Here is a 23,686-nt window from a genome sequence, read left to right on the forward strand (position 1 = left end):
AAAGAACATTTATTGTTTTTATTATAGCTTTGGAGAGCAGGGGTTTCCCTCCTATTGCCTCTAATGACCTCGTTTAGCACACTTTGGGAACTTTGTGTAGTAAGACGAACTGTTTTGAGAAGCCGCTGGATTTTGGATTCTGTGAAACCACTAATTATACTGCAGTTTGCTCTGCTATATGTTTGCCATTTTCTCACACATAAATACAGTAAAGAAAGACTCAATTATTGTGCCTTTGGCCATTTCAGAAGAGGTTCCCAATCTTTTTTACCAACAAATTTGAGTGATTTCCAGTCATTCGTTGTGGAAAAGATCATTTAGAGATCACTGTGTTGGATTTCCAGTTCTATGTCAGGTACCAGTTGTTAAAATGAATAATGAAACAATTAAATGGCTTTTCCTTTTCCCTGTTAACTTTTCCATGACATTACACTAAAGCAAGGAAATACGGTAACACTTTATTTTAGGGTCTCTTAACTAGTTGCTTATTAGCATGCATATTACTAGAATATTAGCCATTTATTAGTAGTAATTAAGCACATATTAATGCCTTATTCTACATTCGTAATCTTACCCAATACTTAACAACTACCTTACTAACTATTAATGAGCAGCAAATGAGGAATTTATTGAGCGAAAAGTCATAGTGAATAAGTGTTCCCTATTCTAAAGTGTTCCCGGAAATACTCTTTATACCGACATGCTGGTTTACTTTCTCGACAAATCCTGTTTGCTTCTTGTCTTGTATGATAAATTCTACTAAAGACTATTGCAGTTACTATTATATTACATGCCAGAACACATTAAGCATATTTGTGACCTATGAAATGTTCTGTTATATGCTCGTAATTCACTATATATTTCTGACTAGTTGTTGTAAGGTCTTGGCACAGAAGTGGAGTGACCTTCAGGAGTTTTTTGAGACACCTTCTAATGGTTGTATAACGATTGCTGATGGTTTTTACAATACACAAGGCTTTTGGTTTATTTTTAGCTATGTTGCATAGGAAGATCTTCAGATATCTGCTTCTATTTTTCTGCTCTTAATCTAAACCATACTCCATCCCAGCCCTCTCCACATCTGCCTTCCACAGTTTTGTCCAAACTTGGTCTTGAGAAGTGTGCTGCCAGCACTCTCTGACTCAGCACAAGAGAGATCTGCTTCTGTATGCATGCCTCTGGTTCTCCCAGCGGATCTTTACGACGTTTCAAAACTAGTGACCCCACTGAAATGACCATAAATTTCCATGCTGGTTTGATGCTAGTCTCACGAGCGTGATCATGCTGTTCACTAGCATACTTTGTCTTCCGGGCGCTGCGTTCATGAACATTTTATTGAGGAAGAAGAAAGAAATTATCCAAAGAGAAATTCCTGAGAATTTCTCAAATATTATTTATCTAGCTGAGCAACCACAGAAGAGTTTTAAGACATGGCTATTTGACTCACAATTGGATATTTTAGCCTTAAGGTCCTCTGGTCCTCTACAGTCATTTTGACCAAATTTTTTTTTTTAGCTTCATTGGAATGAAATGATACTTGGTAACTTTTGTTGCATTAGCTCTGTAAATACACACAAAAAAAAAAACGTGGACATAATTCGGATATGTTAAAGGGTCAAAAAAAATAAAAAGTAACACTTTCATGTTCAAAAATGATGGACATGGGAAATAAATGGATTTGTTACAATATTTGTTTGCTTCAACAGAATGGGATGAACTCGGTAAAAATGACCAACATAGGAAATGCGAAAGAATACGAAAAAAATAATGGTAAAAATAGCTCATAAAATTTGATAAATATTGCATAGCATCATAAAATCCCCCCAAAATTCAAAATAATAATGAAAAAATGATTGACAAAAATATATTAGATTGAGTTTCCTGAAAAAAAAGTTACATTTCAAAGCTTCAGTCAAGATGTGGCCCACAAATGAAGATTGCATTAATTTGAATTATGAGTCAATGCTTTAAAGATCATATTTGTTTAACAGTTTTAAATTATTTGTCAAATCTGAGTGTAATAAAAGTGTTAAAAAGTATAAATACGGGGCCCTACATCAACACAGCGGGAGAAATCTCATTATTCATTAACAGACATTTCTAATCTATAGTCCCAGTTCATTTCATTTTTTGTTACACCCTTAACCACAAAGTTTTGAGAAGAAAACGGCTCAGTATGAAGTACCAACATGCTCTACAATATTTTTAGCATGACCCGACCTGAAGCATTCACTGAGTCAAGCTTGGCAAAAGTGATGGAGAGTCCAAGGGTTTGCCGCAGTATTAACCACTGCGCATTTTAGACCGAGTCATTTTATTTCACATGTGGGAACTGCAACAGCCCTCATTGTGGTTGGAGATGGTGAAGGATAGAGAAAAAGTAGAAATGGAATGTGAAAAGCAACTGTAGTTCTGCTTCTGATTATGGAGAGGCCACTGAGCGAGAGCCATGCATCAGAAGTGCATTTTGACCTTGACAGCTGAAAACACAAACCCCTCTCATTTTACATGAAATCCTCTCAGCTGGATGAAATTTCTTCAAGAAAACATGCTCATTTAAACCACGGAAACTTATGTCTGCATGAAGTGCTTTGAAGAAACAAGCCAACTGCAGTGAAAGTGGAGGATTTTAATGTTGGTCACTTATACAGAGTGTGTCTGATAAGCAAAAGCAAAGGGGCTTGTTGTTTCAATAAAAACAGCAAATGGTTATTTGGCAATAGTATGGAAACGCATCCACAGGAGCTCTGGGAGGACTCAAAACAAACCTGCTTGTTTCTTTTTCTTTCCTTTTTGTCACATGTGAACGAATGTAACACAATCTGTTGCTCGGTTTAATGTGATTCCAAACTTGCATGGCTTTCTTCCGTGGAGCTGTTTAGTACAGGGGTGTCCAAACCTGCAGAGCCTGGCTCCTGTCCTAATTAAACACACCTGAATGAGCTAATCAAGGTCTTCATGTGAGAACCAGAAATGTTTAAAGGGGACCTATTTTATAAGGTGTTTGAACACAGCTGTGTGCCCGCAGTGTGTGAAAAAAACAGCCTATAATGTTAAAAATCCACCAACTCATTTTAGTATAAAACCCATAAATCACGAACAGTCTCTCAGAATGAGCCGTTTCAGATTCTCCCTCTTTTCACGTAACCGAGGGGAAAAAAGTACTGCGCTTTTTTAAAAACCATTCAGGAGGGTTTTTAGACACATTCTTAACCCATCTGTTGCGTTAAAAATCTGGGTATTATATTTGTGTTGGAGTCAACTAAAAACAGAAAACCTCTACTGTAGCTTGTCAGAGACTAAAAAATACAAAATATGAGAAATGTATTAATCTTCGTTTATCGCGTTAGGGGTCAAATTGTCCCCACATTTAAAAAAGAAATAGCTGAATAGACAAAAAAATGTGCACACCAAGATTCAAATTATGACAACTAAGTATAAATCGTATCTAATATTATTTGTACTTATTGTAAATTGCATCTGCTCTTTTATGTCATGTCAGATTCTCAAAGCGAAACTATTTGCCGTTTTCCAAATGGTCGGCAAATTTTATGGAAAAAAAAAAAAAATGATGTGCGTTGTAAATGAGAAACAGTCACAGAATCTCAAGAAGAAATAAATACTTAAACCAGTGTGCTTATAAAGCAGTTTTGAAAATGGAATATGAGTCAAACTGACCTGCAACACAATAATGACTTCAATTTTGGTCTTTTTCGCACACAATTTTATCGTTTGGCTTCAGAGAACTCGCACTGCAGCACACAACTCATACAGACTATTTTTATAATACTTTCATGCTGCTTTTTAGTAGCTTAACTGCATCTGTACACCATTATTCATTTGTGTTCCACAGAAGGGAATGACGCATTATTACATTAAAATGACTATAAGTAACTGTTTTCGGTTGAAAGATGATCTGTTAGCATTCAAAATTATTTACAGAAGGTCCTTAGTACAACAAAGAAGAGTTTTGTGTTACACGTTTTTAAAACCCACACATATATATCATTCATAAGAAACTAGAAAAACAAACATTTCTCATTTTTACAGAATTTACAAAAGCTTCACCACTTAAAGAAAAGCCAAAAAATAGAAGTATATCTACTTTACTATTACTATTCAGCTAGCTAGCTTTATGACAGAAAACATCCTAAATAGATAAGATGCTGGTATGTATGGCCTGATTTAGCAATATTTTCTTCAAATGGTTGCTTCGCCATGATGATAGCTGATGTGAACGGGAAAACAGACGTTTCTTCTGAGAATGCAATGCATATTTGTGACAGAAATGAACAGAAAACTGTTATTAGGTGTCAAATCACATTCACATACAACATGCATATAGCATAAATTTGCTCAGAGCCAATCAAATGCAGTCTCCTTTTCTTCGGTTTACGGCAAAGATCAAGTTGGATTTGGTGATGGAAGCTAGATCGTCGAAAAACAACACGCGTCTTGGCTTCTTAGCCAAAGAATAAACACACCATCCCAAACTTTCTGAATAAATGAATACCATTTCCATTTTCCGCATGGCTCGAGACATTCTTCGTGGTCTTTTCGAGCACCTCAGTTCACCACAGCTTTGAGAAAAATAAATCGCTGGTGTGCCACTGGAATTTAGGTTCTTCTGGAACATGTTGTTTTGTCTATTCTGTTATCTTGCGTTTCAAACTTTCCTCTTAAAGCAACACCAAACTGCTCTGTAGGAAGGCTGTCTAACCTAGGAATAAGTGCTGCTCGATTTCAGTAGAAGGTGAACTGCAGGTTAACAAGCTACAGAGTCCAGGTTAAAGTTGAGCAGGGACTGAAAAAGAAATTTCAGTTTGTTATTCTCATTTCCACTTCGCCAAGCTGAATCCTCAAGGCAAACCTGTGTGTGTGTGTGTGTGTGTGTGTTTGGGTTAAGGAGTGTGTGCGTGCTTAGACCAGTTCCACTTTGGAGTTGGGATACACAGCCACCACGTCGTATCCCTCAGGAGGCTGCACACGGGCCTTGGCGTGCGTCTCACAATACAGATTCTCATCGATGAAGAAGTATCCTCTCTGCTTTAGATTCAGCCCACAGTCATCACACATGAAGCAGTCGGGATGATAGAGCTTGTCTCTGGCCTTCACGATGGTTCCCCTGTGATAAGACAATTCTTAAATTTCACTTAATGCTCTGAGATTTTAAGGACAAATCTTATAAACACTTTTTAGTGTTTGTGCTTCATAAATGTTTCATTCCAAATGCAACACAATTTGGAGTATCCAAGTACATTTCCTTACAAACATCTGAAATATATTTTCAGGTTCTTTTTAAGAAATAAATTAATACAAAAAAGTATCATTGTTCAATTTGATTGCTATAGTGAACTAAAAATGACTGTGCATCCTCTCAAGTAGTATAACAAATATATTGTGTTACTGCCAAATGTACTAGTTTTTCTCAAATTAAAATAGTTTTGGTTCAAATCATAAATTTTGATTTCAAAATATTGAATCAAACATATTTCTTTTTCAAAAACATCCATACAGAGTAATGAAAGAGTGAAAGAAATGAGTGCTCATTATCATTTATTTTAATTATTTTTGATTTAATTTAGAACAAGCTTAAAGTTTACTGTGATTTATTTTTAAAATATACATCAACAACTGGTTTCTTTTCATTTTTCTATCAGGAAGTGTTATTTGCTCTTAGACAAACTGAACAAAATGGATTTAAACCATGATTTTCAATTAGACAATATAAAAATTTACTTTTTTCAGTGTATGTTCATCTGCAGAAATGTTTGACTATATTTTCTTTAAAAACTACTCCAATACTACAGACCTCTATGGATAGACTCATTCAAAAAGGCTTGTATGATTTCTAAAGCAGGATTATAGCCAGATAACGTTTGTTCAGTAACAGAGTAAACGGTAAATTCCTGGCTAATCGGACACAACCTAGACATAAAACAGAAACAGAAAGCTACTGTCCTGGACAAATGTCTGTTATGTGAACCTGACGGCTGATTGAATCCATAGCACTAACCCAGCTAACAGGGAAAGTCCAAGGTTCTCCCGCACGCTATGAACAAATGCTTGTGCTGTAACGTTAATGGAACGTTCTTTCAAAGGGATCTGGCCTTTAACTGTTACTACTTGTTTTAGAATGTTTAGAGAACATTCTAAAGTAACATTCTCATATGTTGCAAAAAAATGCAATGTTCTCTTAAAGTTCACCAAACCTGGACATTTCAGAGAACATATTAGAACTTGTTAGCTGGAAATCCACTTCCTCTTATATTTGAACGCAATAATATCTGTCAACAGCATTTACAATGGACACAGTGTTTCACTCTTCTGTGGAACTTCCTTATCATATGATCTCACTGTTTACTCATTTTTAGTGGAAACTGTGGGAAAGTGCCAACAGCGGTAGAGTGACTTACAGTAATATCTGGATCACCTGTGCAGTGGGAGGAACACATGCTGCAGCAGGTCTGGCTTCATTAACAATTACATACTCAATGAGCGTGCCGGTATTGTTAAAGTCTTTCATTAATAGCGAGTTAAAGCTTGTAGGCTCGTGTTCAAACTCATTGGCTTTGAATGTCATTTGCTATGTCTTTGCATTCTATTTAATGTCTTACTAAATGTTCATTTGGGGGCTTTTCTCGGCAAATATTGCTATGTATTGCAACAAACCGGTAAGAAGCACAACGTCACACTTACACAATGCCGTTTGCGCAGCGTGTGCACTGCGGCAGCTTCTGTAAGCCGGGGATGGGTGCCAGAGGAGCCGTAATGGGGCTGCCAAGCTTCGGGACGGGGGATTTGACTGGGGAACGCAAGCCTCTGACCCCATGTCTGTCCACGGGTGAGACCCCTGCAAGGAAAATAAACTCAAGTCAAGTGCACAAAATATTATAATGCTCATCTACAGCAAATAATCAACTATTCTACTAAGACAGGATCTGAGAATGGAACAAGCCGTTTGTTGTAGTTCTTGGGTCACCAAACTTGATCCTGGAGGGCCGGTGTCCTGCAGAGTTTAGCTCCAACTTGCCTCAACACACCTGCCTGTATACCTACTTGTATACCTACACTGTAAAAAAAATTATCGTAAAAAAACGGTCAAATGACTGGCAGCTACGGCTGCCAAACAAAAACCGTAAAATAAATGAAAAATATCTTAATTCCAATAAAGTGCAAAAACTATCATTTTACAGATTTTTTCATTAAAAGTTTTAGAAAAAAACCCTGTTATTTTACAGGTTTTTCCTTGTTTGAATTAAGATATTTAACCTTAATTTTACGGTTTTTGTTTGACCGTTTTTTTACGATTTTTTTTTACAGTGTAAAACTGTTATTTTATGTTTTTTTCCTAGATTATAATGATCAAACACCTTCAATAAAGTGACAGCACTAAAAGTTCTACAGAGAAACACTGTTATTTTACAGGTATTTCCTTGTTTGAATTAAGATATTTTACCTTAATTTTACGTTTTTTGTTTGGCAGCCGTAGCTGCCAGTCATTTGACCGTTTTTTTACGATTATTTTTTTACAGTGTAGTAAGACCTTGATTAGCTGGTTCAGGGGTGTTTAATTCGGTTTGGAGCTAAACTCTGCAGGACACCGGCCCTCCAGGATCAACTTTGGTGACCACTGGGTTAGTGTTTTGAGTGGACTTTGTAATCTTGCAGATCTTTATTTAATAATAATAAAAATCCAAATAAGCTACAAAAATGTGTAATCCTTGCAATTCTAATATCAGAAACCCAAATCATCTTCAAAGGAATTAAATTATAATGAATAATTCTGTCACTATTTACACTCATGTTGTTCTAAACCTGTATGACATTCTTTCTAGCTGAATGTATATTAATGTTTTAATATTAAGAAGTGCAAATATTAATTTATTTCACATGAGTAGAGAAATGCAAGTTATTTAGACTTAAAGGTGTACAACTGATAAAACTACAGAAAAAAAAATTTTTTTTTAAATCGCATACTCAGAAAAAAGACTATATAGGACATTAGCATTAACAATTTCAACAAACATTTTGAGAGAGAAATGAAAAAAGTAAAACTGACCCCCATCCTCAGCTTCCAGGATTCCCTGCAGGTATTTGAAGGAGCCAGATTGTTTGGGAGCTGACACGGGTTCCTCATAGTCCTGAAGCATCCTGTAGACATCAGACTGCGGGTCGAATCCGTTGCGGTTGCCTGATGAATTCACTGGAAGTTCAGGGCTGAAACTGAGAGGAAAACACATCCAGATCTCTTTCTCCTCTAGAAACATCTGCCATTTCCATATGTTTTCATAGTGAGCTAAACACTTTCTCAGTGCATCACGCTATTTATTAAAGCGGAAGGAATGGAAGCCAATGTAACTGGTTTAAAAATTCTCAACACATTTGTTAATAAATCTACCAGTCAAACGTTTAAACATTAAAGCTGCATACTGTACTAAACTTGCAATTGTTAAAGTTGGAAATCATATTTATTCCTTTTTTTAATCACAATATCACAATTATGTGAAAATAGAAGTGACTTACAAATAGTTTTACAACTTTTGGGTTCAAGGAGTTATTTCTGGCATGAAGAAATATTTCTGGTATCACCTGTTAGGCCTTTTGAAATATTCCTTTAAAAGTAATTTCCCCGATGTTTCTCCCAGAAATGACATGCATTATAATTTGAAAATAACAGCACAATCAATTATCAATTAATCTATTATCAACAGTTTGTCTTAATGAACTGATACAATTACAGAAATCAATAAATAACAATAGCTAAAAGTTATAATTAACACACTACAAGTGCTTGATCTTGAGCACAGCATATTTCTGAAACTAATATTCATTTTACAAGTTTAACAGGAAGTACCCTAAAAATGAAGAATGAGTATGCATGAAGGTACTGAGGTTTTTTCCCAAGTACACAGCAGGATTTTCCCGTTGGAAGTTTCCATGAGAGCGATCAGTGTTATGACAACTTCTACCTTAAGTACAGGAGGAATTCATAAACGGTGGATTTGTCATCTTCAGAGTAAACAGCGGGATTTACAAGCAACCAAATGCTTCTCTATCACCCTTATCTAACATAACTCTAGTGCTTCAGAAAACTCAAGGGTGTTTTGCAAATATCAGTGCAGCAGATGTGTTTATTGTTGTGTAGTGCTCTGAGTGAGGACAGGACCTGCGCTGTAGATTTCCAACATGGGAAAGATAGTCAAAATTGATAAATCACAGCCTTGTGAGGATCATAAATATCAGTTTCTGGCCGTTGCAAGAGCAGTGGGCTTTGTGCTGGCTAGAAGTTAGCAGTGTATAGTTAATGTGAAATCAGAACTGACCTAATTTACCTAGTGTGCTTTGTCTAATTGTTATTCCAAAGAAAAATGCTTTATTCCTGTGCATGTGTGTAAAGCTGTGAAATAGCACACCTGTGAGGGGAGCCCAGGCTGAGGCCTGCCATCTGCTTCGGTAGGGCACCATTTCCGTTATTGTGTGAATACAGGCCTGCTGGATTGTTGTACGTAGGTCTGGAGTTGCCGTTATTGTAGGGCACAGCGCCTGTGATGGGACTCTTGGGGGATGGACTCTTGGGAGTGGGGCTATAGCCGCTGCTGATTGGTCGAAAGGTCTGTGAAAAAAAAAGTGATTTGAATTCCAAGAATGTCAAAATACCAAAGCAAATTATCTTATCCACTGTTTTACTAAAAGCAAACCCTGTCTGAATTGTAGGGATGTAATGATGCACCATGAGCTGGTTGACAGTCGATGAAAATGTGACGATTCAAGTAGGTTCAGATGTTAAACAAATAGAACAGAAAAGTTTAGATGGTAATTTCTTTCATCTTGTCTCTGTATAATGCATATTAAAGTAGTGTTTCTCAGGGCAGTGCTGGTTTGTTTAAAGCGGTAACCAAGGAAACACTGTATCGCTGCTGTTCCATAAGCGCCACCTGCAGTCAGAGAGTGAATTTGCATCTCATTCAGCCTGTGTGCTTTTAGCATAATTTCACAAAGCTAAAGTTGGACTATTCTGTTTTTGTTTTAAATGCTTTTTCTATACTAGGCCCATTTTCTGATGGACTGAAATGTCTTAAAAAAATAAATCCAAGCTTGCAAAGCCTATGTTTATATGAAAATATTTATTTTATTTGTAATATCGGTTTAGAAATTTATTTGATTTAGGATTTGTTTTAAAATTTGTGTTATTTGACAAAATATATTTCAATTTCACAAAGAAACGTGCAGCGTTTTGACACTTTTTCATATATAATTTTTCTGAAATTTTTATTTTGTTAAAAAAATCATGATGAATTCATAACGTGAAACCAGGGTTGCGTTCAGCCCCGAAAAAACAGTGCAAAACGTTTATTAAACAGAAACGGTGGTGAGTTGAACACCCTGTTCTGATGACGCAAGAGTTGCAACTATAGCAGCTGAGAAGGCCATTCTTTGTGCTCTTTTTGAAGAATTTTCGGGGCCTGATGAAATCAGTATAAATATGTGTCTAATACTGCAAAATACGCTCGATGTCACAGTCACTGCCCTTGCCGTCCAGAATAAAAGAGAACATCCCAATAGAGTGAAGGGATTTGTGGAAACTGTGGTTCCTAATAATAGTGTTCCAACATTCGCCTCGCATTTCAGGATGAAAAGACAAACATTTCAGGTGAAGGATAATCCACTTTTATGGTTTATATACATGCTGCTGCTGATTGGGCTGACACTTTTTGACACACCCACCAAACAAGAGAAAACGTATCTCAAACATGTCGTTCAACCTGGAAACGTAGCAAAACGTTGGGCCAATAACTGTGTGAGCTTGAACGTGCCCCAGTATTGTGAATCGTATCTCATTGTGAGTTGAGTGAATCGTTACATCCCTACCGTACTGTGTACGAGTCCAGCAAGATCCATGACTGGAACAGTAAAACAGCCTTTGAAAAGTTTACAGATCTGACATGCACCCAATAAACAGCTTACTTACAAATATGTAAATATTGACAGTTGCACACAAATTCCCATCATACACTCACCCCTGGTCAACCCAATGTTTAAATACAAGCTATAGCAGACATTTTATGAAATCAGAAATCTTTTAAGGAAACATATTTTTGTTATTGTTTGCAGACGGAGTAGATATGCCTTTTTTGGTAAACAGTTTGTCTGAAGTAGCATATTAGAAGACTAATTCTGAGAAAAGAAGAAACTTTTTCTCAGTATGAATGGCTGCCAAATTCAAAACTCTGCATGCCAGAAATACCAGGCCAGTTAATCTACTGAAGTTCAAACAAGCATTAATAAATTCTGGTGAAAATTCTGAAGGAATGGTAGCAAATTTGTCTACATTTTGCAACTGTGCTGTTCAATTTTTTATCCCATGTCCAAATGTAATCGTACATATATTATATTAATATTTCCATATATAAACTACATTGTCATATGAAGTAAACACATATGAAATGGAAAGAAATAAAACATTTACATATATCTATAAATAATTAACATATATCTCTAGCCTATAGAAATGTATATTTTTAAGATAGCTGTAATATATTTTAAGACATGTATTTAAAATTTTACAAAAACATAAACATACAGATTTTTGTATACATTTACATTTATTCATTTAGCAGACGCTTTTATCCATTGCATACATGAAATATATATTGTTGACATACATGGTTGCTGCATATAATACCATATTATTCTATTATAACATAAGATGGCGCTGCAGATGGCAGCTACCGTGCGTTGCTCTCCAGTGTTTGTACTGTTTTTGTTTGTTTTTCCTGTTTTTTGTTTCTCAAATACGATCAGTTTTACCAGGGATGACCTGCTGAACATTCGGCAGAGCACACCACAAAATCTTTTACCGACTATTCGAACGTTTTGCTGGACATTGTAGTTGGCGGAGCCGTAGCTCTGGTCAAACGCTTCAGGACGTTCTACATTCGTTTACAATGTAAATGTAAACGTTCTATTCGCCGCGGGAGTACTGCTCGTTCATTCTCGTGAGTGTCTACACCGCAAGCGCACGTGAGCTCAACTTTACAGAAACTCGCTGATCTGATCACAGACACAGAACAACAACACCCGGACTCTGTTTTAATCATTCTAGGGGACTTTAATAAAGCAAATCTCTCCTACAAACTGCCAAAATACAGACAGCACACCACATGTCCCACCAGAGACAGTAATATACTGGATCACTGTTACACAACAATAAAGGACAGATATCACTCTGTCCCACGAGCAGCTTTAGGACTCTCTGATCACTGTTTGGTTCATCTTATTCCGACCTACAGGCAGAAACTTAAATCTGCAAAACCCGTATTAAGAACTGTTAAAAGATGGACTAATGAAACAGAGCAGGATTTACAAGCCTGTTTCTCTCTCACTGATTGGACTGTTTTTGAAGCTGCTGCCACCGATCTGGACGAGCTCACAGAGACTTCATTTATCAGTTTCTGTGAGGATATGTGCATTCCTTCCAGGACTCATCTAACTTAAAACAACGACAAACCATGGTTCATTGCAAAACTCAGCTCCATCAGGCCAAAGAAGATGCTTACAGAAAGGGGGATAAAGTCTTGTACAAACAGGCCAAATACACACTGGAAAAGGAGATCAGAGTGGCAAAGAGGAATTATTCTGACAAGCTAAGGAACAAATTCTCTTCCAGTGATTCTGATTCAGTGTGCAAAGGTATGAAAGATATCACCAGTTACAAGTCACCACCCCCCAGCGCTCTGGAGGATCAACAACTAGCAGACGACTTGAATGAGTTTTATTACAGGTTTGAAAAATCACCCCATACCCGCTCTGAACACCTCTCCACAAAACCATTCACACCTACAGCAACCCCCCTCTCCCCCAAACCTACAATTCAGATCAGTGAAGACGAGGTGCGCCAGGTCTTCAGAGAGTAAAAAAAAAAGGAAAGCACCAGGCCCAGACGGCATGTCACCAGCCTGCCTAAAAACCTGTGCTGACCAGCTGGCCCCCATCTTCGCACAGATCTTCAACAGATCACTGGAGCAGTGCGAAGTCCCCTCATGCTTCAAACGTTCCACCATCATCCCCTTCCCAAAAAAAACAATATAACAGGACTGTGGCTCTAACATCTGTGGCCATGAAATCATTTGAAAGACTGGTTTTGGCTTATCTGAAGGACGTCACTGGACCCTTACTGGACCCCCTGCAGTTTGCCTACAGAGCAAACAGGTCTGTGGATGATGCAGTCAACATGGGACTGCACTTCATCTTGCAGCATCTGGACAGACCAGGGACTTATGTGAGGATCCTGTTTGTGGACTTCAGCTCCGCTTTTAACACCATCATCACGGACACCCTTCAGAATAAACTGACACAGCTCTCCGTGCCCACCTCCGTCTGTCAGTGGATCACCAGCTTCCTGACAGACAGGCAGCAGCTAGTGAGGCTGGGAAAATACACATCCAGCACTCGTACGATCAGCACTGGAGCTCCTAAGGGCTGCGTTCTCTCCCCACTGCTCTTCTCCCTCTACACCAACGACTGCACATCTAAAGACCCCTCTGTCAAGCTCCTGAAGTTTGTAGACGACACCACACTGATCGGCCTCATCCAGGATGGTGACGAGTCTGCTTACAGACAGGAGGTTAAGGAGCTGGCTGTCTGGTGCAGTCTCAACAACCTGGAGCTTAACACGCTCAAAACTGTGGAGATGATCATGGACTTCAGGAGAAACCCCCCTGCTTTCCCCCCACTCACCATCATGAACAGCACTGTGACTGCAGTGGAGTCATTCAGATTCCTGGGCAGCATCATCTCTCAGGACCTGAAGTGGGACAATCACATTGACTCTATTGTCAAAAAGGCCCAGCAGAGATTGTACTTTCTTCGTCAGCTGAGGAAGTTCAACCTGCCACAGGAGCTGCTGAAACAGTTCTACTCCGCCATCACTGAATCCGTCCTCTGCACTTCAATAACTGTCTGGTTCAGCTCAGCTACCAAATCTGACCTCAGAAGACCACAGAGGGTAGTCCGGACTGCTGAGCGAATCATTGGTACAACCCTCCCCACTCTCCAAGAACTGTACTTATCCAGAGTGAGCAAAAGGGCTGGTAAAATCACTCTGGACCCCTCACATCCAGCACACTCCCTCTTTGAACTGTTACCGTCTGGTCGACGCCACAGAGCTCTGAGAACCAGAACAACCAGACATAGAAACAGTTTCTTCCCTCAGGCAATCCATCTCACGAACGCTTGACAATAAAACACGGAACACACAACTCTATTATACATTATTTATTCACCACACTTGCTTATTTTTTATTTATTTATTTTTTCATTTCAAATTTGCACATATCAGACCTGTAAACACATAATTGTCTATATTACATATTGTGTTTTTGCTGTTTTGTGCATTGCCTATTTGTATATTTGTATATATTCTTTTATTATCTGTGTCCTGTCTTTCTGTTGCACTGTGGAGCTTCAGTCACTATAAAAATTCCTCGTATGTGTAAACATACTTGGCCAATAAAGCTCATTCTGATATTAAAAAATCTTCATATAAATATTAATAGCATATGTACATAGAAAACATTTATTTTAAATTGTAACAATATTATATAACAATATTTCACAATAGTACTGTTTTACTGTATTTTTGGTCAAATAAATGCAGCCTTGGTGAGCAGAAAAGACTTCTTTCATAAAACAAAAACACCTTAATTATTCTAAACATTTGACTGGTAGTGTACCATTTTTAAAAATGAGGTATTTGTAGCCTGTTGTTCTAGTGATTGGTGCGACTCCATCACTGGACTATCATTAACTTACAGACGATTCTAAAACAAGAGCTGAATCAGTAGGATAAGCATGGCTTATTACTGTAATCCTACTGTATCCTACTGTAATCCTACACAGTATCTGGGTTTGGAACGACATGAAGGCGAATAAATAATGACAGAATTCTAATTTTTGGGTGAATAAATGTTCACAAGAGTCAAACTGGCATGTAAGCAGTGCTCCATCTTTCAGCTCCACAGCAGGGGGCAGAAAGATTCGTCTGCAAACCACATTTTCATCTCTTTCAGGAAGAGGTTCTGCTTTCTGTTGACAATGAAAAGATCTCACATCCCTCTGTATTTCGGTACAAAATGTTCCAAGGGCAACAAGGCAGTATGAAAATTGCATTTCTCATTTTGATGGGACAGAAGCCAGCTGTTCTCAGCTGCTCATTTAAAACAATGTACGAGACTATTTCTATGCGCATGAATGCTTTAATAGGTTCATATGCATTGTATAATGTTATCTGTTCCCTCAAGGGCCACTTATAATGTGAAAAACAGAATTCTTTGCCACTGTATCTTTATAAATAGCCTCACTGAATATGAATAGGATAGAGTACATGAAGTGCAGTTTTAGCTCTAATCCAGCTTCTGTGCAAAAATGCATGACAGGTTCACAAAACAATCCACTCAGAAATGTGGCACTCGAATGTAAACATCAGACTGAAATTATCAGGGATAAAAATAAACTTGCTAATGCTAATGAATTCATTAAGTTAGACTTAGAGTTAAGAATGAGTTGTTTTGCCTGTTCGTCTTAATAAATGTTAGTTAGTTTCATTCACAAAGTGGAAAGTTGTCTTGCTCTTATTGAGGAGGATGTCGTCATAGTACATCAAGCTCTTTTATCTTAGAAGACCATTAAAACTGGGTTCAGAAAACACAGAGAAACATATTTGTGATACAGATATGAGTAACATGAGGATGACGTAAGATCCTGACACCTGAAGAATGCCAGAAATCCTCAAATCAAATTCTGCTCAACTAGAAATATGATAAGGCTGCATCCAACCCATTTTTATCATGGAACCCATATCATCACATACATTTTTTTTGGTTTGTTTATTTATTTATAAATAATTAAATAAATGAAATCTATTTTTGAAATTGAAAATATATTTAGTTTCAACCATCACATATCAAAATATATTTCAAAATGTATTTCAGGGGCAAGAAAATACATTTCCAATCATACAATAGCATGGATACAAAACCTCACAAAAATCAAATGTCACAAAGCAGTTCAAATTAGATCAGATGCCACAAGACTGTGGTCTTGAAACGGGCAAGATTGGTTAGACCTGAACAGCAGATCATTTATCATCATATTTAAACATTTGTTATTTTATAATTATAAACACTGTTTGTTTTACAGTATTTGGACAATGATTCTGCCACAAGCTGATTAACACTGACGTGAACAGAAACATTATGTTATCTAAAGAATATCAACATGTTAATATTTGAAAACAATTACAATTCAGACCAATGCAGATTGTTCTGACTTTTCCTGGGAAAGAAACACAGACTGAAAACCTCTGGGAACATAAATTGAACTAGACCAACAAACAGACTGCTAGTCCTGCTATAGATAATGTTTACAGCCCTGTCGAGGAAGCAGCATCCAGAGGCATTTCTATAGAGAAAAGGTTTGGGGGAAATCATCTTGTTGCTAAAACCTAGCCGCTAAGGACCTCTGTGTTGATGCACACTCCTTTACTTCACATGTCTGCCACAAAAGGGTGTAACTGCTAATAAAAATGGCAGATTTACTAGTCTACACATCTGGTGTATAGCTTATAAAAGTGCCAGTTTTGTAGTCTAACACTGAAAACCATTCATTTGTACCTCTGTACCTTTTTAACCGTAAATTTTCACTATAGCTTACATTTTTGTTATTTAATAAATCTGGATAAGACTTTTGTCTCATTAAATTGATTTATTTAACCTATTCTGCAGGACAGTGAATGTAGAGGAGCACTGAAATAGCAGAAATCGAAAGAAACTCTGCTTTTACAGGCCAAGTTTATCACAACTCCAGAGGAAATATTACATGACAACCTTTTCAGACAACTACTTTAAAAACAGTGTGGTTCTTCAGATCTAACCAACCTCACCTGAGTTATCAGCCCATAAAAGGTTTACAAATTAAACATCTAAAATGTATTATATATATATATATATATATATATATATATATTTTTTATTATTATTTATAATTTATTTATTTTTTTATTAATGCAATTTAAATTACTGCAAAGCAATGCAATAAAAAAAAAAAAAAAAAAAAACCCACAATAAGGTCCCGTTAGTTAACATTAGTTAATCCATTAGAGCCTTACAGTTAGAGAATTACATTTGCTACAATATTTATTACTCTTGTTGATTTTTGTTAATAAAAATGAACGTACAGCTTTTGATTTGAATAATGCATTAAGAAATGTTGAAAATAAATATTAACTGAGATTAATAAATGCATTAGAAGTATTTTTCACTGTTAGTTTGTCTTAACTAATGCAGGTAACTGTTAACAAATGAAACCCTTTTGTAAATTGTTACTAACCATCAGCAGTATTTGTGGTACTGCATTTAATTTATTAATGCAACTATCACATACAGTATCTAGAGAAAATATTGAACTCAAAAATGAGGTGCAGTGTCCTAACAAGGGGCGAAATATATGTATTATAACAAAAAATGCCTAATTTAATTGCTTGTTTTTCTTTTTGAACGAAATATGACCTAGACATTTTTTTGTGAGATTCTTTCCTAAAGTCAACTTTGCAGGGTAAAGCTAGTTTCCTCATAATCTTCAGTGAAGGCCCAGCAGAAACACAGAAAGACCAGGGAATTATTTATGAGGAGTTTTTGTGTCTGCTCATAAATCCTGACCATCATCAGGTTTCACTGACCTGTTTTACAATGCTATCCCAGCATGCCCTTTGGTTCTGGGTGACTGCCCACAGAGCCAGAACATTCAGAACCATCTAAAGCACCCTGCTACTGCCACAAACTGCTAGCAATGAACGGAATAAATCTAAACCAACCCCAAGCCTACTTTTATTAATTAAGGCTTGCTGTGGGGAAATGACCCCTGATTTATGGAGGTTGATATCGACCTGAGCACTGCAAGGGAGATACAGAAGTTAAAGGGAGGACCTGATGGAAACCATATGGCTTCTGTTGACAGACAAAAATAAAAAAACTCCTAGCATAACATAACCTCACCACATCACCAACACACAGAGCAAACAATTAAAGATACATTCAAAAATTAAAATTTAAGATTTAAAAAATAGGTTACAGTACACAAAATGCACCAAACAAGATATTTGAGATATATTTAATTTACACACACACACACATAGTTTTTTATGTGAATATATGTTAAAATGTAATTTATTCCTGTGATCAAAGCTGAATTTTCAGCATCATTACTCCAGTCTTCAAAGTCACATGATCTTCAGAAATCATTCTCATATACTGATTTACTGCTCAACAAACATTTCTGAATATTATCAGTGATTAATGTTGAAAATATCTGAGCTGGTTCATATTCATAATTTTAATATTAATATTATTGTCAAATACCAATTATTATCAATTATCATTGGTGGGCAATTATGGTTCTTATTATTATCAATGATGAAAACAGATGTTGCGGCTTAATATTTTTGTAGAAACGGAGATACATTACCAATTAAAGATTTAGGATAAATAAGTTTAAAAAAGAAGAAAGAAATGAATACTTTTATTCAAGGATGCAGTAAATTAATCAAAACTGACAGTAAAGACATTTTTAATGTTACAAAAAGATTTCTGTTTCAAATCAAATGCTTTTCATTTGAAATTTATACTCCTAAATAATCATTAAAAAAGTATCAAAACCTGTTTCAATCATTGATAATAAAAACATTATTAATAATTGAGCACCAATGATAATTGATAATAAGTGAGCAAATTAATATACAGTATTAGAAGGATCAAACTGTAATAATATTTCACATTTATTGTTTTTACTGTATTTTTTGATTATCATAAGAGACTTTATTTAAACATCAAAAATGTAATTAATTCCAAACTGACTCTAAGTGTAATTTGAGTGACTGATAAATATTTGTGACCCTGGACCACAAAACCAGTCATAAGGGTCCGTTTTATAAATGAATAAATTATCTTTCCATTGATGTATGGTTTGTTATAATCGGACAATATTTGGCTGAGATACAACTATTTGAAAATCTGGAATCTGAGGGTGCAAAAAAATCTAAATATTGAGAAAATCACCTTTAAAGTTGTTCAAATGAAGTTCTTAGCAATGCATATTACTAATCAGAAATGAAGTTGTGATATATTTATGGTAGGACATTTACAAAATATCTTCATGGAACATGATCTTTGCTTAATATCCTAATGATTTTTGGCATAAAAGACCAATTTACAGTGTATTGTTGGCTATTGCTACTAATATACCCGTGCTACTTATGACTGATTTTGGGTCACATTTGATATTGGTTTGAAAATGATTACTCACATGACTGGAAAAGTACAAATAGAAAAGGTAAGCACCAAGAATTAAACCCAATTCTGACTCAAAATAATATTTAATAAAAAAAATAAAAGGGCTATAAAAGAGGGCCTTAAAAGCCCGGTGAATCACGGGCAATGGGCAATTTTGTTCCATTCATAAAAGAAATTCCGACTCATATTAGAACTCTGAGGTAACAAGAATTCCGAGCAATGAAACAATACCTCAGTTATGCTCTGACCTACACAGTCTGGGTTAAAATACAGCCTCTGAAAAATTCTTTGGCTCTACCACATACTTGGCTGTGTCTACTTCCATTGGAAATGACGTGACTTGTTCTATCACTATTCTTACAGACTTTCAACATTCATACTTTCCAGTGGTCATGGCAAAAGCCACAATGACTTACATCTCAGCATGAGGCACACATCTGCTCTGGAAATCACTGAAACACACTTTATAGACGTTATGACATACAGCCGCCAAATGTGAATGTGATTTTACTGAAGATTTGTGCAATGCCCAACCGATTCCAATGTCAGGGCCAAAAACCATTTCAGACCATCTGTCTCGTTTACCACAAAATATCTGACATACGCTATTTTTCATGACATGACTGAATAGAAAGAAAGCTTTAGCATCATGAATTTAAAAGCAATATTGTTGGACAGTTGACCCAAAAATGAAACTCATATCATTCCAAACCTGTATGAGCTTCCACGAAGAATGTTGGTAATCAAACAGTTGCTGGTAGCCATTGACTTCTACAGTATTGGGAAAAAATGGAATATAAAATAAAACAAAATTATACCAAAATGTAAATATCATGCCTAAAGCTTTTACCATGCGTGAAGGGACCATGTGTCACATTATGGTTATTGTGACTTTTTTTACTTGGAACACAGAATTTGACCTCCTCTAAAAATGAATTGTTAAAATAATAGCCGGATTATTCTGTTATCATATTTATTAAGTGAGTGACATTATAACATATTTATTAGAGACCGAATTGAATGGAAACCTGTTTTCGTCACTGAATAAAAAATTTAAAATGCAATTGCAAGTGTTTATCTCACAATTCAGACTTTTTTCTGAAACATAATTATATTTGACTGGTCCTCAGAATTTTGAAGGCGGCTTTTGTATTTTTTTTTTTAAGATTTAAAGACTCATTTCGGCATTATGCAGTTGTTTATATTCCTACGAATGGTCAAAACAGCTGCTGCTCATCTGTTGATCACAACATGCTCACATGTGAAGCTAAAAGAATTCTGCCATTCACTGCAGAGAAGCATCTGCTAAATGCCTTGAATTAAAATGTAATTGAAGCTGTGAGGGTTTGAAAGCATCCCATTATGCATTAGATTTATGCCACCAGCCTTTATACCTGAGACTCAGAATCCAGTGTGCCGGTGTATGGACTTGTCTTGTTTTCTTCTATTCCAGTTGGACACCAAACCTTTCCAGATCTAAAAGACAAAAGCAGTGAAGTGAGTGAAGCCATATACATACATGAGTGAAAACAGTCTGCCTGTTTATCTATGACAGATAACATTCCTGACTCATATCAATGATCAATTGCTTGTTATGAAAATCTCAAACAGCATAATGGTCAAGTTAAATGGTAAAACTAAAGGGATATTGAGCATCTTTAGATGAACCACCCTTTAGATGAACAAAGACGGCGGTTTTCCTCTGCCCCCTCTCCACTTACACCTACATGTACACAGCCATACGCAGATCTGCACAAAGAAAGCTCTGTGGTCCCTCTCTCCCTCCCATAATGGAAACATCATCACTGGAGCATGAATGCACCCCCTTCTGAATTGGCTTGGATGAGGCAATGGCTTAGAAATGAATGACTTAGGGTCATCTGTATGTGACTGATTAAAGGATGTTTTCCATATGAAACCCACTCGAATGAAGACGCTTTCAAATGGAACACTTTTTGATGTATTTAGGGCTGGGTGGTATGACAATACAGGAACCAGCAGAGAATTTGTTGTACTCTATTTACCAGGAAAGATATATTGGACAGCTTCATATTATTTACCCGTGCTGTAAACAGAGCAGGAAAATTCAAGACAAAATTTGCAGAGGCTGCATCCTCTGGAAGTCGCATTTGTTAGGCTGTATACATCATCAAGGATGTCCTATTTAAGAAAAGTAACCATAATACAATTGACTGTTACTCCTTGTGAGGTGTAAAATACTGTAATTTTACTGCTTTTCTTAAATGAGTCCGCCACGATGACAAATGCAACCTCTGCAGGACTTAGTCTCTGAAATGAGAAAATTTTGGGTTGCCAAGTATGTCACAACTTTCCAAATTAATATGGAATTGAACTGAAATGCAGTCACAGGTGTGGGTATATCGTCTATTTATTTTTTAACTTTGAACATATGTTTTCCAAACTTGGAACCATCTGCTTTTAAAATGTTAATTTTACTGTTTTGAGTCTTTTTTTATGATTATTATTTTTGTACTGATACAGATCATTTACTTGTGATGAATACCTTTTGGTTTGTGTACATCAAATAAAAAAACCAACACACACACACACACACACACACACACACACACACACACACACATATATAATCATGCATTTTTCATTGTAAAAGTATTTTACTGGATGTTTTTTTTTTTTTTATTGTAATATCATGACATAGTGTATATGTGTCACACTATACCATAAAAAATACATTTCCAAGATTATTGGAAATTGTTAAAATTGAAAACGGCAATTTCTTCATAATTATTAATGAACTTTACTAGCAATTTCTGGCCTGCTACATTTGGAAACATTAGAAAATTCACACGAGACACGTGGCAAATAAATAGTCATACTCTTAGTACATCAACAACGTGAAGTATTGTGTGTTTGGGAATGAGAGGAAAATGAGAGAGGCAGATGCAGTGGGCAGAAATGACCCACACAATGTACCATTTTGTTTCCGCTCTTTCTCCATTATAATCTATCAAGTAATTTAGAATTCAGAATGTGGCACATAATTATGGATTGGGAGGCTGTTCAAAATCTGTCTTCTATCAGCACGACTCTGCAAACACTGACCTCCTCATGGGGACAAAGGAGTATTTGTATGTAGTTTACGTAAAGTGCTTATGTACTTATGTTTGCATAGACAATAAAATGATTGACGCCATCTAAAACGTCAACTTTATAGATTATGTGTCATTATGTGTCAATTCATTTGATTCTATTGTATTTGTTTTCATTTGCATTCGTTTAACACGAATTATTACAAATTGTTACAAATTGGCAGACCAGAATGAAATGTTATAAAATAATTGCATAATGTTAAACTAGACTACACTTCAAAACCTTTATGTAATTGTTTAACCATTATTTTTCACATTGTTACTGGGACTACTTTGGCACTGCTCTTTGATATTTTAGTAATAAACATAGCTGTAATCACCATGATTTGTTTGCATTTTTCTTTATATTGTATATACTTCTAAGAAATAGTGTTAGGGTTAGGTTTAGAGTGAGATTAGCAGCTCAAATACAGTAAAAAACAAAAAACATGTTATAGGTGGGTGTCTCAGCCCTGTTGCTAAAATAAATCATATTTTCCTTCTGGTTGGGATTCCTTGAATGAGTAACTGAGTTGCAATAGTAGAGGGTTTGCTTTGGCTTTGCTGCTTTGTTTCATTTCTATTTTCAGGAAGGTGATGACTAATGCACAGATGTTTCAAGAAAACTTCAAGAAAAGTTTCCAATTTGTCATGTCATTTTTCATAAGAACCTTCACACAGAAAAATAAGGGTTTAAAATTGTACCTTTTTGGGTACACCAGCTTGTCCCCAGAGCAGTACCCTTAAAAGGACATCTTTGTACCTTTTTACCCCTAACAGGTGCATATTAATACCTTAGAGTAGTAAGGTATTAATATGCAATTGCAGCATGATCAGTGAGCATTTGGTACTTTGCTGTGCCCCAGTAATACAAAACAGATGCTTATTTACATGTGTATTGTGCATGTATTTGTATCTGAGCACTATTCAATTATTTCAAGTTGTTTGGGCCTCATTCATTGAAACAGGAATGGAATTATTCTTACGTTACATTTTAGGAGTCTGTTCTACAATCGTTCTGCCCTGAAGCATGTGGTTATTTATTTATTTATTATTAGTTTTTACATGGTAAAATGTTTCCTCTTATCTCAGTTAAATGCGTCAGCTGTAAGCCATTCAAAGGCTGACTGTCTGAAGATGAACTCATTTGTCCCGTCTTTTCACTTTAGTACTGGAGACAATTTGTCCTTCACTAGCAACTATGATAAGATGTGCTGTCAAAAGCAGGAG

General features: G+C 36.2%; 1 protein-coding gene across 1 annotated transcript in view; it reads right to left on the reverse strand.

Moving 5' to 3' along the window:
- Positions 1-2,610: 2,610 nt before the first annotated feature.
- LOC306855729 (PDZ and LIM domain protein 4-like) overlaps positions 2,611-23,686 on the reverse strand; it is a 35,248-nt gene continuing 14,172 nt past the window's right edge. The window contains exons 3-7 of the mRNA XM_079394559.1: positions 20,741-20,822; positions 9,417-9,616; positions 8,063-8,226; positions 6,700-6,853; positions 2,611-5,125 (exon numbers count right to left, since the gene is read on the reverse strand). Coding sequence (XP_079250685.1) covers positions 4,921-5,125; positions 6,700-6,853; positions 8,063-8,226; positions 9,417-9,616; positions 20,741-20,822 — 805 coding nt within the window. The 3' untranslated portion in view covers positions 2,611-4,920. The remainder of the gene's footprint in view (positions 5,126-6,699; positions 6,854-8,062; positions 8,227-9,416; positions 9,617-20,740; positions 20,823-23,686) is intronic.

The sequence above is a fragment of the Barbus barbus genome (assembly GCF_936440315.1).
Source record: "Barbus barbus genome assembly, chromosome: 36".
Classification (NCBI taxonomy): Eukaryota; Metazoa; Chordata; class Actinopteri; order Cypriniformes; family Cyprinidae; genus Barbus; species Barbus barbus.